The sequence below is a fragment of the Lepidothrix coronata genome, unplaced genomic scaffold (assembly GCF_001604755.1).
Source record: "Lepidothrix coronata isolate B3197 unplaced genomic scaffold, Lepidothrix_coronata-1.0 Scaffold147, whole genome shotgun sequence".
Lineage (NCBI taxonomy): Eukaryota > Metazoa > Chordata > Aves > Passeriformes > Pipridae > Lepidothrix > Lepidothrix coronata.
Window position 1 is genome coordinate 1,497,251 of NW_016690327.1, and position 14,138 is coordinate 1,511,388.

The window sequence follows — 14,138 nt, forward strand, 5'->3', positions numbered from 1 at the left end:
GGGGCCGGCGGGGATGCGGCGGCCGCCGGGCCCGCGGGATGCGGCGGAGCGGAGCGGGGCGGTGGCCCGGGGCGGCGGTGGAGGAGCCGCGGGGGGAAAACGCGTTGTCGGGGCCAGGGCGACTTCCCGGGAGGGACAAAGCCCGGGCACGGCCCTTCCATCTTGGGGTGGGCCGTGGCGGCCCCGGCCCCGCCGCCGGGGGGGGTGCGGGGGGGCTGCCCTTGGGGAGCCCCCGGCTCGTCCCCGCCGGCCGGTGGGCGATGCCCCCCGTGGGAGGCACCCGCTGCCCCCCGCCCGCCCGGGGCCGCCCCCGCCCCGCCGCGTGGACTCGGGGCTCGTCCCGGCAGGGCCGGTCCCGCTGCCCCGGGATGAACCGGGAGGGCGGCGGCGGCGGCGGGGCCGCGCTCGGGGCCGGGGCCGGGGCTGGCGCTGCCTCCCGGGGTTCCAGCGCAGCTCTCGCTGTGACTAAGCAGAGCTCCGCGGCCGAGCCGCTTCCCACCGCGGGAGGAAGAGCAGAGGCGGCTCCCCTCCCCCTCGGCCCTGGTGCTCCATCGCCCACGGCCCTGGCCCGCGGAAAGGGAGGGATGGCGGGAGGAGCGGGATGGCTGCGGCTCCCGGCGATGCTGAAAACCGGAGACTCCTGCACCAAGCGGCCGCCGGTCCCGGCATCGCTGCCCGAACGACGCGTCCTGCGCCAGACATGTTGTCTGAGCCCCGCTCGCCGCCTTCCCACCCGCCGTGCCCTGCCCGCTCGACGCGGCGCTGCCCCGGGACCAGGGCTAGCTGCTCCCGGCCACCCTGGTCCCCCCACACACCCCCAGCGTGGGTCGCTGGCAGCTCTAGCGCGAGCAGAGGATGGTGATAGAGCAGCATGGGCGGTTTTGCACCATGTCCTTCTTCAAGGACCACCCGTGACTCGTCCCATGTGGGTGACCCGTGTGGCTGGGCAGCCCTGGCTGCTCCCTGTCTTGCCACCCAGTGCTCTGGCTCCCCTGGTGTGCCGTGTCCTGGCTGCCAGTGGGGACGGGATTTCACTCCCAGGACCGGGTCCCACCATGGTGTGGGGTAGCCAGTGGCACTGAAGGCCAGGAAGTCACAAAGGGCATTGAGGGCAGGGTGTGACCCTGTGGAGCAGCCCAGGTGGGCAGTGGACACGGCGGGCAGAAGGACGAGGACCAAGGCAGGGAGCAGGCAGGGGTCTGTTCTTATCCAGGTTCCCCTGGCTTCTCCAACCCTTCTCCACGGCGGAGAGGGAGGGTGAGCTGGTTGCCCGCCAGCGCCTGTGTTTGGGAGCAGCAGCTCGGGAGCTCTCCCAGTGCGGGAGCCACTCTGTGAAACCGTCAGAGCAACGTGATGCGACGTGCGGAGCGGTGATGTGACAGTCCCGTGGTGCCATGTCCAAAATAGTTAGCACAGCTCTCGCTCCTTGGAGGGCTCCAAGCAGGGCAGGGCAGGGCAACACCACGGGCAGCCTGCCGGGAGCGGAGCAGGATCCTGCACGGCCCAGCCCTGGTAGGTGCCGCATCCGCGTTGTGAGGCACAGGCCCTATTTCTTGGGGGGTGCTGAGCACCTGCTCCCTGCAGGGCTGGATCTCATGCCCTGCCTTCCAGCCAGGTTTCTGTTTTCCCAGCGTGATGCTAGCAGACAGGTTCTCAGGACTGTGGCTGGGCCGGCTGCCCTCGGCACTGACGGTGCCACACGGGTCACCCCAAGGACGAGGGCACCTCCTGTCGCCACTGCTGCTGTGCCCAGATGGATGGTGGGCAGGTGTTCCTGCCCCTGCCCTTGGGCTGTTTGGGGCTGTGCTGTGACCACAGTCATGGTTTGATCTGGGGGTGCCAGGGTGCAGCAGCGGCTCCAGCTCTTTCCTCCGCGTGTATTTTAAACCCTGGAAACCCCCCAGCAGCTCTGGCTGTGCTCTGGCCACAAGATCCCAAGTTCCCCTTGTTGCTCTCCAGCTCGGCACGTCACCACCGGCTCGGCTGTGCCGTGGGAGCTCAGCAGCCTCTGCCACAGCCCAGGGGTTGGTGCAGTTCCCCCATGGCTGCTCCCCACACCCCCATCCCAGAGCCTGACAGGGCATGGGCCTGGGAAAGGGGGGCTGGATGCCCCTTCCTTCTGCCTGGCACCCACCACGGGCACCTGGCTGTGCCCTCCCAGCTGCCCTGCTGCCTGTGCCTCTCCTGCCCTGCTCCAGCCTGTCCCCAGAGGCCTGTCCCCGAAGCGACGCTGTGGGCAGTGGTGGGGCACCGCAGGCTGATGCTTGACCTGCCCTGGTGCTGCCGTCTGTGTTTTGCTGGCTCCAAGCTGGCGGGGAGAGGAGCCAGCCTTGGGTGACAGTGCCCATGTGCCCGGGGACAGGCTGTGGGTGACTGTCCCTTGGGGGACGGGGTGTCATTGCCGATGGTGGCTGCCAGGGTGGCACTGGCTGCCCCGAGGTCGGGGCTGCTGGCATTGTCTGCGTCTCCCTGCCCGGGCGTGTGAACCGGGACTGAGGGTGTGTGTCAGTGCTGTGCCTGCAGACAGGACATGCTGGGGACGTGTTGGGGATGTGCCAGGGACCTGCCAGGGACATGTTAAGGGCACTTGCTCACTGCCCTGTCATCCAGGTGTGAGGGGTGCTGCATCACAGGCAGGGCTCAGCCCCAAGGCACATCCGAGACAGGTTGAGGCAGGAGTGGGATAAGGGACAGTGCCAGCACTTGGAGCACCCCCAGGGCGTGAAGCACCCCCCTGGTGCACTCCACAGCACTCCGGTGGCCTCAGGTAGAGCAGACACCAGAACACAGAGAGCAATCCCTGCCCTGGGGCCACAGCTGCCTCCCTGCTTGGCACTGGGACCTGCTGGAAACAAGAGACCTTGGGACCCATCTTTTCTCTCCTCCGGGTGGCCATGGGGCTGCCATCGAGGTGGGGGAGGCAACTGGGCACATGGGTGTCCCCGTGGGCAGTGGGGAGCAGCCCTGCGGGGCCAGCGGGGACTCTCGGGGCTTGGGGTCCCCTTGGGGTCGTGTCCCTGGGCACGGCAGGGACTGGTGCAATGGCGAGGGTAGCTGAGCACTGTGACACCTCTGTGTGGCTTTGCAGGGGTCACCACTGACCCCCACTGCACCCACCAGCCCTGCTCTCCTCGTGCCCCTGGGGCAGAGGCGTGCCCTGGCCGATGCCCCCCGCCCCGCTGGGTGCCACACGTGGAGCAGCCCGTGGCGGCCCTGGCTGTGCCGTGGAGCAGGGACACGAGGACACGGAGCTGGGGGGAGCTGAGGTGACACGAGGTAGGTGCCCCCCCGTCCTCGTGGGCAGTGCCCCACGGGGATGTGTGGCGGACGGTTAACGAGGGCCGCTGGTCCGAGCGGCGCCCGCGGGCCTCGATGTGCTCTCGCTTCATGGCACCGGCGATTTGCCTCCGCCTGGCTGAGCATCCCCGGCCATGTGCCGGCCGTGGGACCGCGCTGTGCCGGGCACGGCCCTGCCGGAGGTGCCGCTGGTGCTCGGTGGCACAAGCACTGGCACCAAAGGGACCCACGGGAGGGGCGGGATGGGTTGAGCACCGTGGCGTCGAGGGCAGCACCTCGCCCTGTGCCGGGCACGGCGCTGTCCCAGTGCCAGCAGCGGGACCGGTGCCGCCGTCCCAGTGGGGCCGGTGCCGCGCAGGCTCACCGGGACCGGGGGCTGCGGGGCGGCCGTGCCTGCGTGTCTGGGGGGCCGGGAGCTAATCCCTGTGGAATGCCCTGGCCGGGGGAGAGGGGACGCCCGCACTGGGTGCAGGCAGCGTTGGGTTTCAGGGCAGCTGCCGCGCTGGAGCAGCGACAGGGACAGATGGCAGTAGGGCTGGCCCAGCCCCGCGCTGGGGGTCTTGGCCGTGCCTGGGGGTCTTGGCCGTGCCCACTGCCCTGCCCTGGCCATGGGTGCTGCTGTCTCTCCAGCCACTGGGGCAGGACAGATCCTGCCCAGGGCTCTGTGCCAGGCTGTGTGGTGTGGCATGAGGTACCTGCTGTCCCCCGCCAGTGCTCCCTGCACATCCGGGGCTCTGGCAGGTATTTCTGTCTGCTTGGAGGATCAACCTGGTGCTTTTTGCTTGGCCCCACAGGCTGGCTGCCACCCCAGTGCTCCTGGGGTCACCGCTCCCAGCTGGGACACAAGTGGTGCCACCCCATGTACCATCCTGGGATCTGGCACCTGGAGGCTGCCAAGCCCTGCTGCCTACGGGTGCCAAGCCCTGGGGGGAGAGGGCAGGGGACCCCCTCAGCTGCAGCCCCAGCACAGTCCCAGCCCTGCATCAGAGCAATGGCTGCCCCACAGGGTGCAGCACTGGGGACTTGGGATGTGCAGGATCGGGGCCAGGGGATGGGCCGGCTTCCTGCAGCAGAAAATACCCGGAAGGTCTGCGGGGGGGCCGGGGCTGGCTGTGTCCCCACAGAGCCCGGGGTGGGGGAACCCTGCTGGCACAGCCCCGGCCTGGGGAGCTGCAGCAGCACCTCAGCCCCTCCCATGGGACCTGTGGTGTGCCCATGCCTGAGCATAGGGGGGGCTGACGGTGCCTCCCTGGGCATCCTGGGCTGACCCCGGCTCATCTGGCACCGGCATGGGCTGGGTGAGGAGCCGTGGGCTGGTGAGGAGCTGTGGGCTGGGTGAGGAGCTGTGGGCTGGGTGAGGAGCCGTGGGGTGGGTGAGGACGGCGCCGGCCGTGTTTGCAGAGCCCACACTTTGCCCCTCGCTGAGGGCTGTGGAGAGCTCTGCAAACACGGCTGAGCCAGCGTGTGACATCAGCCCATGGCGGGTGCTGGTCACTGGGGTCCTGCCATCCCACCCCCCAGAGCTGGGGGCTCACACTGCACCAGTGCCAGTGGGGCTGGAGCTGGGTGTCCTGGGATGGGCATCATTCCAGGCAGGAGTGATGGCACTGCCCGCTGCGTGGGTGTCGGGGTTGGGACCCTGGCACGTGCTTGAAGGTTTGTTTGCAGAGGGCTGATAACTGATAACGGGGGGGCTGGGGAGCCACCACTGCTGTGGTTACCGTGGACAGCTGTGACACACCCACTCCCGCAGAGGGCACGTGCCACGGCCTCACCGGGCGCTGTCAGCGTGTTGGCACATGCAGCGGCTCCCTCGGGGTCCCCCAGGGCTGGCCAGGATGGGGGGCGATCCCCCCTCAGGGGCACAGAGTGGCCCTGTGCTCCCCCCGGCCCCACACGGGGAGGGGGCTGCGTTGCTGCGGCCTCATGTGCATTCCTGGGCCGTGAGTTCATGGCTGCGGGTCCAGTGGGGGCCGTGGGACGGTGACGTCAGGGGGCCCGCGCCCATCCTGCCTCCGCCGTGCTGCCAGGGCCGGCGGAAGCCCCTCCATCCTCCTCCTCAGGGGAGAGCAGAGGGGTCCCCGTGCCTGTGGAGGGTCTCCGGCCCCACGTCCCCCCACGGCAGGGCTGAGTGGCAGCTGCCGGGGGATGAAGGGCAGCTTTGTGGTGGCAGTGCCTGGCAGAGCCCGGCCGGTCCCTCTGTGCATTGTGTGCCCAGCGCCTGGCACCCGCCCCGGGTGCCCCCCAGGATGGGGGCAGCAGCAGCAGGGCTTAGGTGGGTCTCACTGTCTCCAGAGGGGATCCCAGGGACCAGCCCTAGCCCCTGTGGCCAGGGACAGCCTTGCTCCTGAGGGCTGTGTTTGGGGAGGACAGGGCTGTGCCCCCCCAGAGGGCTCTGCCCGGGGAGGACGGCTCTGCCCCAGGCTCCCCCACTGAGAGACTGTTCTGTTCTGCTCTGCCCCCGTTGCAGGGAAGCCACCATCCCCGATGGGAGACAGCGTGGCCCCCCCCTCCTCGCCGCCCCCCTCGCCCGGGGATGCCCTGCAGAGAGAGCGCAGCCCCCCCCAGCGCGACCGGCCCGTCCCTCCAGACGTCGTCCCCTCCGAAAGGACCGTCCCGCCCGTCCCTGCAGCCGTCACCCCCTCCGAAAAGACCGTCTTGCCCACCCCTGGAGCCGTGCCCCCCTCCCAGCAGCCCGTGTGCCCCCCAGCCGTGATGCCCCCCTGCGAGAGCAGCCCCCCGCAGCGTGACCGTCCCGTCCCTCCAGCCGTGACATCGTCAGGACAGCCCGTGTCCCCCAGCCCTGTGGCCATGGCCCCCTCAGCAGAGAGTGTCCCCCCGTGGCGTGACCAGGCCCCCCCCGGGCCCCCCAAGCCCCCTGGGACGGAGCACCCCAAAGCAGAGGTGTCACCCCACGCCCCCGAGCAGCCGAGCCCTGTCCACGCTGCCACCCCATGCCCGGCAGAGACGCTGCCCCCCGGGAGCCAGACCCCAGCCCCAGCTGCCAGGGAAGGGGCTCCCCCTGATGCCAAGAGCCCCCCGGGTGCCACGGCCGGGCCCTCAAAGGACGTGACCCCCCGGAGCGACCGCCCCTCACCATCTCCTGCCGCCAGCCCCCGGCCCAAGCAAGGTGGGTGCCAGTGGGGTTGGGGTACTCTGGTGATGCTGCAGCCCGCGGGCACTGCTCAATGCCCACGGGGGCCAGGCGGTATCCTGACAGTGTCTCCCCACTGCAGATGCCCAGAAAGCCCAGGCAAGGCACAAGCAGGCGAAGGAGCGGCGTGAGGAGCGGGCCAAGTACCTGGGTATGGGGCTGGGGAGCAGAGGGGGCTGCGAGGTGGGAGGGAAAGTGGATGGGGGGAGGCAGGGGCTAAAGGAGCTTTGCCGGGTCATGGGCAATCCCATTAGCTGTGATGGGCTGAGCCCGAGCGGGCGCTGCAGTGCCGGCAGCTCTGCCTCCCCAGCACGGCGCTGACCCCCTGGCACACCGCTGACCCCCAGGCACACGGGTGCCCCCCGGTCTGTGCAGGTGCCACCAGCTCGGTGCCCAGCTCTGCCGTGTGCAGGCAGCCCCAGGCAGCCCCAGGCAGCCCCGCAGTGGCTCGGGGCACCAGGCGAGCGGGGCCCCCGCGTGCGCATGGGGCCTCCTTGTCCCCGTGCTCTTTCCACCCTCATTCCCCCATTGTTCACCGCGCGGCTCGGCGGGCTCCCGGCGGGCTCCCGGCCTCCCTTTTGTCCTGGCCCAAACCCCTCCCTCGCTGGCCGGCCGGCCTCGATGCCTCCGCGTGCCCCGGCCACGGCCGCCCCACGGCCCCGCGCCACCGGCTCGGGCACGCGGCCCCACCACGGGGCTGCCCAGGGCTGTGCCTCGGGTGCGACCCCGCTGCCCCCCGCAGCTGCCAAGAGGGTGCTGTGGCTGGAGAAGGAGGAGAAGGCCCGGCTGCTGCGGGAGAAGCAGCTGGAGGAGCGGCGCAAACGGCTGGAGGAGCAGCGGCTGCGGGCGGAGAAGCGCCGGGCGGTCCTGGAGGAGCGGCAGAGGCAGAAGCTGGAGAAGAACAAGGTGGGAATGGGGGTCATGGTGCAGCGGGCGGGGGGGCTGGGGCGGCACATGGGATGTGATCCCTGTGGAGTCCTTATGGCTCCAGCAGTGCTTTGGGAGATGCTTCGTTAGCCCTTTGGGAGCTGCCCACTGTGGCTGTCCTCTGCTGTGCCCATCCTTCACGGTGCAAAGCCTCTGTGGTGCCCTGCTCCTTGGCACACGTGCCCTGGCCAGGGTGGGCGTCGCTGCCCAGTTTCCCTCCGAGCACCCCATCGCTGCGATGGCCTCACGCCGGGAGGCTCCGGCCGGTCCCTGCCCTGCTCCGGGCTCATCCTGTCCCTCTCCCTCGGGCAGGAGCGCTACGAGGCAGCGATCCAGCGGTCGGCCAAGAAGACGTGGGCAGAGATCCGGCAGCAGCGCTGGTCCTGGGCTGGGGCCCTGCACCACGGCTCCCCCGCACACAAGGACGGTGAGTGCCGGGCCGGGCGCGGGCACCAGGGACACCGCGGCTCCGCCGGACCCTCACACCCAGCGCGGCCCCCCTGCAGTGGGGTCACACTGACGTCACCCCGGGCTGTGCCGGGGACCCGCGGGGTCCCTTGGCTTTTCCCTGCTCTGGTGGGGATGGGTGTGAGCCGGAGGCCGTGCATCACGGTCCCTGCTCTTCACAGGGATGTGTTGAGGGACAGCCCTGGCTGCCTCAGAATGCTGTGGCCATGCTGCCGGGTCTCCAGCAGCTGTGGGGAGCCAGGGGCTGTGGAGCTGTGCAAGGCTTCTGCAGGCTCTGACTGGGGTCTGTGCTGTGGCGTGTTCCTTTGTGCCCCAGCTGGGTGGGGGCTGCGCTGGCCCCTCCAGCTCCAGTGACCGTGGGGGTGACCGTGGCCATGTGTGTGGCTGCAGAAGGTGGCCCCGCTCCTTAGGGGCTCCTCGGGGACACCCCGAGCAATTAGGCACCAGAGTTGGGCATGTGGAGGTCTCCACTCGTCCCTGACTGCTGAGGGTACAGGGCTGTGCTAGCAGGTGCTGGCACTATGTGGCAAGGATGGTGACAGAGAGGGGAGTGCTGTGTCCCCAGGGTCTGTCTGCCCACCGTGGGGTGGCTGTGGTGGCCGTGGCTCTACCTGGTGGGGCTGTGTGCAGGTGTTGTGTTCCTGGCTGTACCTGGCCAGGCTGTGTACAGGCGTTGTGTGCCAGGCTCTGTGTACGGGCACCATGTGCCATGTGTGTGCAGGCGTGTGCCCGGCTGTAGCTGGTGGGGCTGGCACCATGTTCTGGGTACACCTGTCCAGGTGCCGTGTGTGGCACACTGAGGGACAGCCCCACGTGTCTGTGGTGCAACACCCAGCAGGGTCTGGCAAGAGGACACCTTACCCTGCCACCTCCTGCAGGGGTGCACTGCCAGAGCTGCTGCCAGCTCTGACTCACCCATGTCCCACCTCCACCAGCCCAGAGCTTCCCTGGCTGTTTTGTCCAGAGGAGCCTGGCCAGACTGGGGAGATCCCAGCACTCTGTGGAGGTGCTGCCAGCCACCAGCACCCTCTTGGCACTGCCATACTGACCGAGCACCAGTGTGACGTTGTCTTGTGTCTGGACCTCACCCTGCTCCCCCAGGGTGGCTGCTTGCCAGTGCCGCCGAGGTCTCTGGTCACCCTGCTCCTGATTGCCAGGACTGTTTTTGGGGAGACTGTCGAAGCATGGTTCAGGAGCCGCCCCGCCTCCCCAAGGATGAGATCCCTGCATGATTCCAGCATGACCCTGTGGGGTTCGGACACTGCCATGACGAATGCCAGTGCTGTGTGTCATGTCCCCAGACACCAGCGTCTCCTGCCATGTCCCCGGATTCCAGCATCTCCTGCCCCACTCTGTGCTGTGTCCCTGGATTCCAGCATCTCCTGCCCCACTCTGTGCCGTGTCCTTGGACTCCAGCATCTCCCCTGGCCCCACTCTGTCGTGTCCTCCCGCTCCCACCCCAGTGCCCCGGCACAGCCGTGCATGCTGCATGTGGGGGGCCTGGCCCCGGCCCTGGGACCTTAATGCCCTTGTGTCTTTTCCCTCCTCCAGGTGCGAGCCGGTGCTCGGTGTCCGCTGTAAACCTCCCCAAACACGTCGACTCTATAATCAACAAGCGGCTCTCCAAATCCTCCGCCACCCTCTGGAACTCTCCCAGTAGAAGTAAGAGCCCTTTGCGTTTGCCCCAGCGCAGGGGGCACAGCCCAGTCCCCACCCAGCGCTGGGGACCCCCAAGGCCAGGGTCCCCCTTCCCCAGGTGCCCGCGGAGAGAGGAGAAGCCGTTTGCTGTTGGCAGGAGGAGGCTGGAGCCGGCTGGCGGCTCCTTGAGGCTGCGCAGGCTGGGAAAAGGAGGAGGAGGAGCAGCTGGGTGCTGGCAGCCCCGTGAGGCGCCAGGATGGGAATGGGAGCCTGGCTCCCTGCCCCAGGGCAGCTCTGGTGGGTGCAGGTGCAGCCACAGAGGGGCTGCCTGTCATCGACCCGCCCGGGGCCAGGCACAGGCTCCTGGGGCTGGTGCCACGGAGCGCCGTGGCCGTGGTGCTGCAAGGTCGTCCCGGCCCTGGGAGCGCTGCCCAAGGCCGCGGCTGTGCCGGAGGGATGTGTCCAGCGCCGGGGCTGTTGTGTTTCGGGGTTGCCTGGAGATGGGCGCCTTCCCGGCCGGGTATAAATAGCCAGAGCAGCTGAGGCGGTCGGCGGTGACGCAGCAGCTCCCACTGCCCCATGCTGGGGCTCGGCCCAGGAGCAGCACCCAGGGGCTGCCGGCACCGCCCGGGCAGGAGCAGCATCTCCCTGGGCCGCTGCCAGACCTGCCACCCTGTCCCCCTGTGGCACCCCTGGCTCTGTGCTCTCCCCTCCCGTGCGCCGTGGGGTGTTTGGTGCTGGTGACAGGCACTGGAGGACAGCCAGGACAGCCCTGTGCCCAGCTGAGCCAGTAGTGTGGCTGGAGATTCCTTGGGTGCCGTGAGCCTGGCCTGGCTCCTGCGGCACACTCGGTGATTCGGCACAGCTCCCGTGGGGTGAGGGCACACTGCGGTGTCCCCACAGCAGCTGGCACGTGCCAAGGCTTCAGTCACACAGGGCAGGGGCATGGGGGGTGCACACCATCGCCGAGCACAAGGAGAGGGCACAGTGGAGGGGCTGGAGTCACCAGAGTGGCACGTGGTCCTGTGGGTACGTGGTGACTGGGGTGTCTGCGGGACACAGGGGCACCGTCGTCGTCCTGCCACAGCGCCGTCCCACGGGTGCCCAGCTGCCCACACACGCTTGTGCCCATGTGGCCCCTCATCCTGCTCAGCTGTGGGGACCATTCCAGCCATGTGGGGCCGTGGGGACCCCTCCCCAACACAGCTGAGCTCCGGGCACTGCTGGAACCACACACGTGCCCCGGCCTTGCCGCAGCTGTTCCCTCGCAGCGGAGGCCGTGGGGCTGGGATGGGGTCTGGGGGCTCAGGGTGCACTGATTGCCCATTTCCCTCCCCAGACCGGAGCTTGCAGCTGAGCCCGTGGGAGAGCAGCATCGTGGACCGGCTGATGACGCCCACCCTGTCCTTCCTGGCACGCAGCCGGAGCGCCGTGACGCTGGCTGGGAACGGCAAGGAGCAGGGTGAGCACCGGAGGGGACAGGACATGCAGGTCCTGGCACAGACAGGGGAGTGGGACGAGGGAGTCTGGGGCCAGCGGGGAGCTGGTGTAGGTGCGGGCTCTGTCCTGACTGTGGTCACTCCTCCCCCAGTGCCCGTGTGCCCCCGCTCGGCCTCCGCCAGCCCCCTCAGCCCCTGCCACAACCACCGGCTGCCGCACCGGTGCTGGGAGCGGCGGAAGGCGGCCACCGCCAGCCCCGACGTGACGCCGCGCCGCAGGACCGAGCCCTCGCCCGTGAGTGCCACCTCTGCAGGGACCCCAGGGGTCATGGGGGCTCAGCTCCCGGCTGAGCCGAGCACCTGGGGCTGACAAGGTCTCTGTCTCTGTCTGTCCCTGTCTGGAGCAGAAGAAGAAGGAGAAGAAGGAGAAGGACCGGGAGAACGCCAAGGAGCGCAGTGCCCTGTCCCGTGAGCGCAGCCTCAAGAAGCGGCAGTCGCTGCCGGCAGCACAGCCCCGGCTCCTGCCTGCGGCCGACAGCAGGTCAAGACTCCCCCACCGAGGCTGCCTGGCCCCCTGAACCCCCGGGGCCTGTTCCAGCCCCAGTAACACCATCTTCTGCTCTGTTTGCAGCCCGGGCCCCAAGAACCGTCCCTCATCACCTGCCACCCCCAAGAACCGTCCCTCATCCCCTGCAACCCCCAAGAACCGTCCCTCGTCCCCTGCCACCCCCAAAGCCCGCCCAGCGTCCCCCAGCCCAGCCCTCGGCTCTCCCCACAAGCCTCCTCTGCCCCGCAGCGCCCACTCCTCCCCCAAGGTGCGGGCCAGGGCGCGGGAGGAGCGGGGGGAGCAGGAGGCCCCGGTGAAGGCACGGGAGAGGAAGGAGGAGGAGCGGGGCCCGGCGCCCCCAGCCCTTCCCGAGCCCCCCAAGGTGCCCGCAGAGCCGACGGCAGGTGGGTACGGGGGGGCCGTGGGGCAGCGGGGATGGGGGGAGCCAGAGCAGCCCTAACTCTGCCCGCACCCTGCAGCCCCCTCAGCCCCTGCAGCCCCCGGCCCTGTGCCGGCCAGCCCCCCAGCCAGACCCCCAGCCGGCACCACGGACCGCGAGGAGGCCGCCCGGCTGCTGGCGGAGAAGCGGCGCCAGGCCCGGGAGCAGCGGGAGCGTGAGGAGCGAGAGCGCCGGGAGCAGGAGGAGCAGGAGAGGTGGGTGCTGCGCCCCTGGCCCTGGGTCCGGCCCCCCTGCCGTGCTGAGGGCCCCCTTCCCGCAGGCGGGCGCAGGAGGAGCGGGCGGCCGAGGAGCAGAGCCGGAGGGAGGCCCTGGCACGGCGGAGGGACGAGGAGCGGCGGCTGCAGGAGGAGCGAGAGGCCCAGGAGAGAGCCCGGGCCGAGCGGGAGGAGACGGAGCGGCTGCAGAGACAGGTCGGGGGGACAGGGTGGGGGGTGAGGGGTGCAGGGGACAGGGAGGAAGGCAGGGATGGGGGGTGAAGGCAGGGATGGAGGGTGAAGGCAAGAATGAAGGGGGAAGGCAGGGATGCTCTTGTCTGGTTCCTTCTCCAGTGGGATGCAGGGGTGAGGACCAGCCCAGCCCCTCAACCCCCAGGGTGGCAGCCTGTCCCCACTGTCCCTGCCCAGTCCCCACTGTCCTTGCCCTTTCCCAGCCCTCCCTGCCCTGTCTCACCTGCCCCTGCCCTGCCCTGGCACAGAGGGAAGAGGCCGAGGCGAGGGCACGGGAAGAGGCCGAGCGGCAGCGCCTGGAGAGAGAGAAGCACTTCCAGCGTGAGGAGCAGGAGCGGCTGGAGAGGAAGAAGGTGAGGACTGGGAGCACCCCTGGGTGCAGGGCACAGCAGGGCGTTCCCTGGAGGGGGTCCTGCCTGGCACCAGGGCCATGTATGACCCCGCTGTGCCCGCAGCGCCTGGAGGAGATCATGAAGAGGACGCGCAAATCAGACGCAGCGGATGCCAAGGTGGGGGCCTGTCCCCTGTCCCGAGGTGCTGGGGACATGGGGGTCTGTGCAGACCCCTGCCTGAAGCCCCTGCTGCCCCTCACGGCCCTGCTGTCCCTGCAGAAGAAGGAGGACAAGAAGGTGGTGAACGGCAAAGCGGCCGAGCAGGAGGATGCCCCAGGTGCGTGGGCACCTCAGGGTGCCGGGGGTCCTGCTCCCCCCAGCCCTGCTGAGGCCCAGGCTGGGGCTGAGCGGGGCTCTGTGACCCCCCCAGGCCGTGAGAAGCACCCGGGGCCGATCCCGAAGGCGGAGGAGCTCCCAGAGACGGAGCCGCCGAGCGCGGGGACACCGGGGGGCACGAAGGGCCTGGCGGGCGAGGGGCTGCAGCCGAGGTGAGCGTGGGGACGCCGGGGGGGCAGAGGGGCAGCGGGGCCCAGGTGACCCCAGCCCTCCGTCCCCCACAGCGCCAAGGAGGCGGCGGCCCTGGTGAATGGCGTCCAGCCCGGCAAGCACGAGAACGGCTTCACGGGCACCGAGGGCCCCAAGGAGCTGCGGGACCTCCCCCACCACGGCAGCAGCCCCGGCAGCATCATCCCCTTCGGCGACAAGGAGCCCTTCCTCAAGCAGGCCGTGGTGAAGCCCCCGCAGGTGACAGGTGAGCGGCGGGAGGGGGGTGGGGGTCAGCGCTGTGCCCGCCCGGGGCTCACCCCGCGCTCTCCCTGCCCACAGAGGTGCTGTGAGGGCCTGGCCGACACCCCCACGGGGCCACCACCCGCACCCTGAGCCCGCCTGGACCCGGAGCTGCCGTCACAGCACGACCCTCGCTGCTCCCCCGGGGGGCTGCGGGACCCCCCGGCGGGGACGCCTGGCTCCTCTCTCTCTGTCCTCGTTTTTATTTCGTTTTGTTGGTTTTTTATTTTTATTTTAAACATGCACCTTATCAGACTGACAGCCCACCCCCGCAGCCCACCGGAGCCGCCCCAGACGTGTGGTGTAATGATGTAGTTATTTAACTCGCTGGGTACAACGTCTGTGAATACTGTAAATAGAGCCGGCCGGGCGTGGGGATGCCCCGGGGGGAGCTCGGGGTGGGGGGGGGTCATAGCTCCCCATCCCCACGTGTGTCCCCCCGCATGTCCGTGTGCCCGGTGCCCCCGGGCCCGGCCGGCACCACGCTGCTCTGTGCCCTTGTGACAGTGTTATTGCATCCAGACAACCTTTGCCAACAATAAAAGTGGACAATGCCCGTGTCGTGCCTCGTTGCGTCCGGGGAA

At 69.5% G+C, this 14,138-nt stretch overlaps 1 protein-coding gene across 1 annotated transcript; it reads left to right on the forward strand.

Moving 5' to 3' along the window:
• The first annotated feature begins 5,772 nt into the window (after window positions 1-5,772).
• On the forward strand, window positions 5,773-14,110 carry MAP7D1 (MAP7 domain containing 1). Its single transcript, XM_017828239.1, has 16 exons — window positions 5,773-6,427; window positions 6,534-6,602; window positions 7,194-7,357; window positions 7,691-7,805; window positions 10,824-10,946; window positions 11,076-11,218; window positions 11,331-11,464; window positions 11,555-11,874; window positions 11,950-12,124; window positions 12,190-12,340; window positions 12,625-12,729; window positions 12,832-12,885; window positions 12,988-13,045; window positions 13,139-13,256; window positions 13,329-13,519; window positions 13,594-14,110. The coding sequence occupies exons 1-16, from the start codon at window positions 5,785-5,787 to the stop codon at window positions 13,602-13,604; spliced, it is 2,574 nt and encodes an 857-aa protein (XP_017683728.1). The 5' UTR covers window positions 5,773-5,784; the 3' UTR covers window positions 13,605-14,110.
• The last annotated feature ends 28 nt before the right edge of the window (window positions 14,111-14,138 follow it).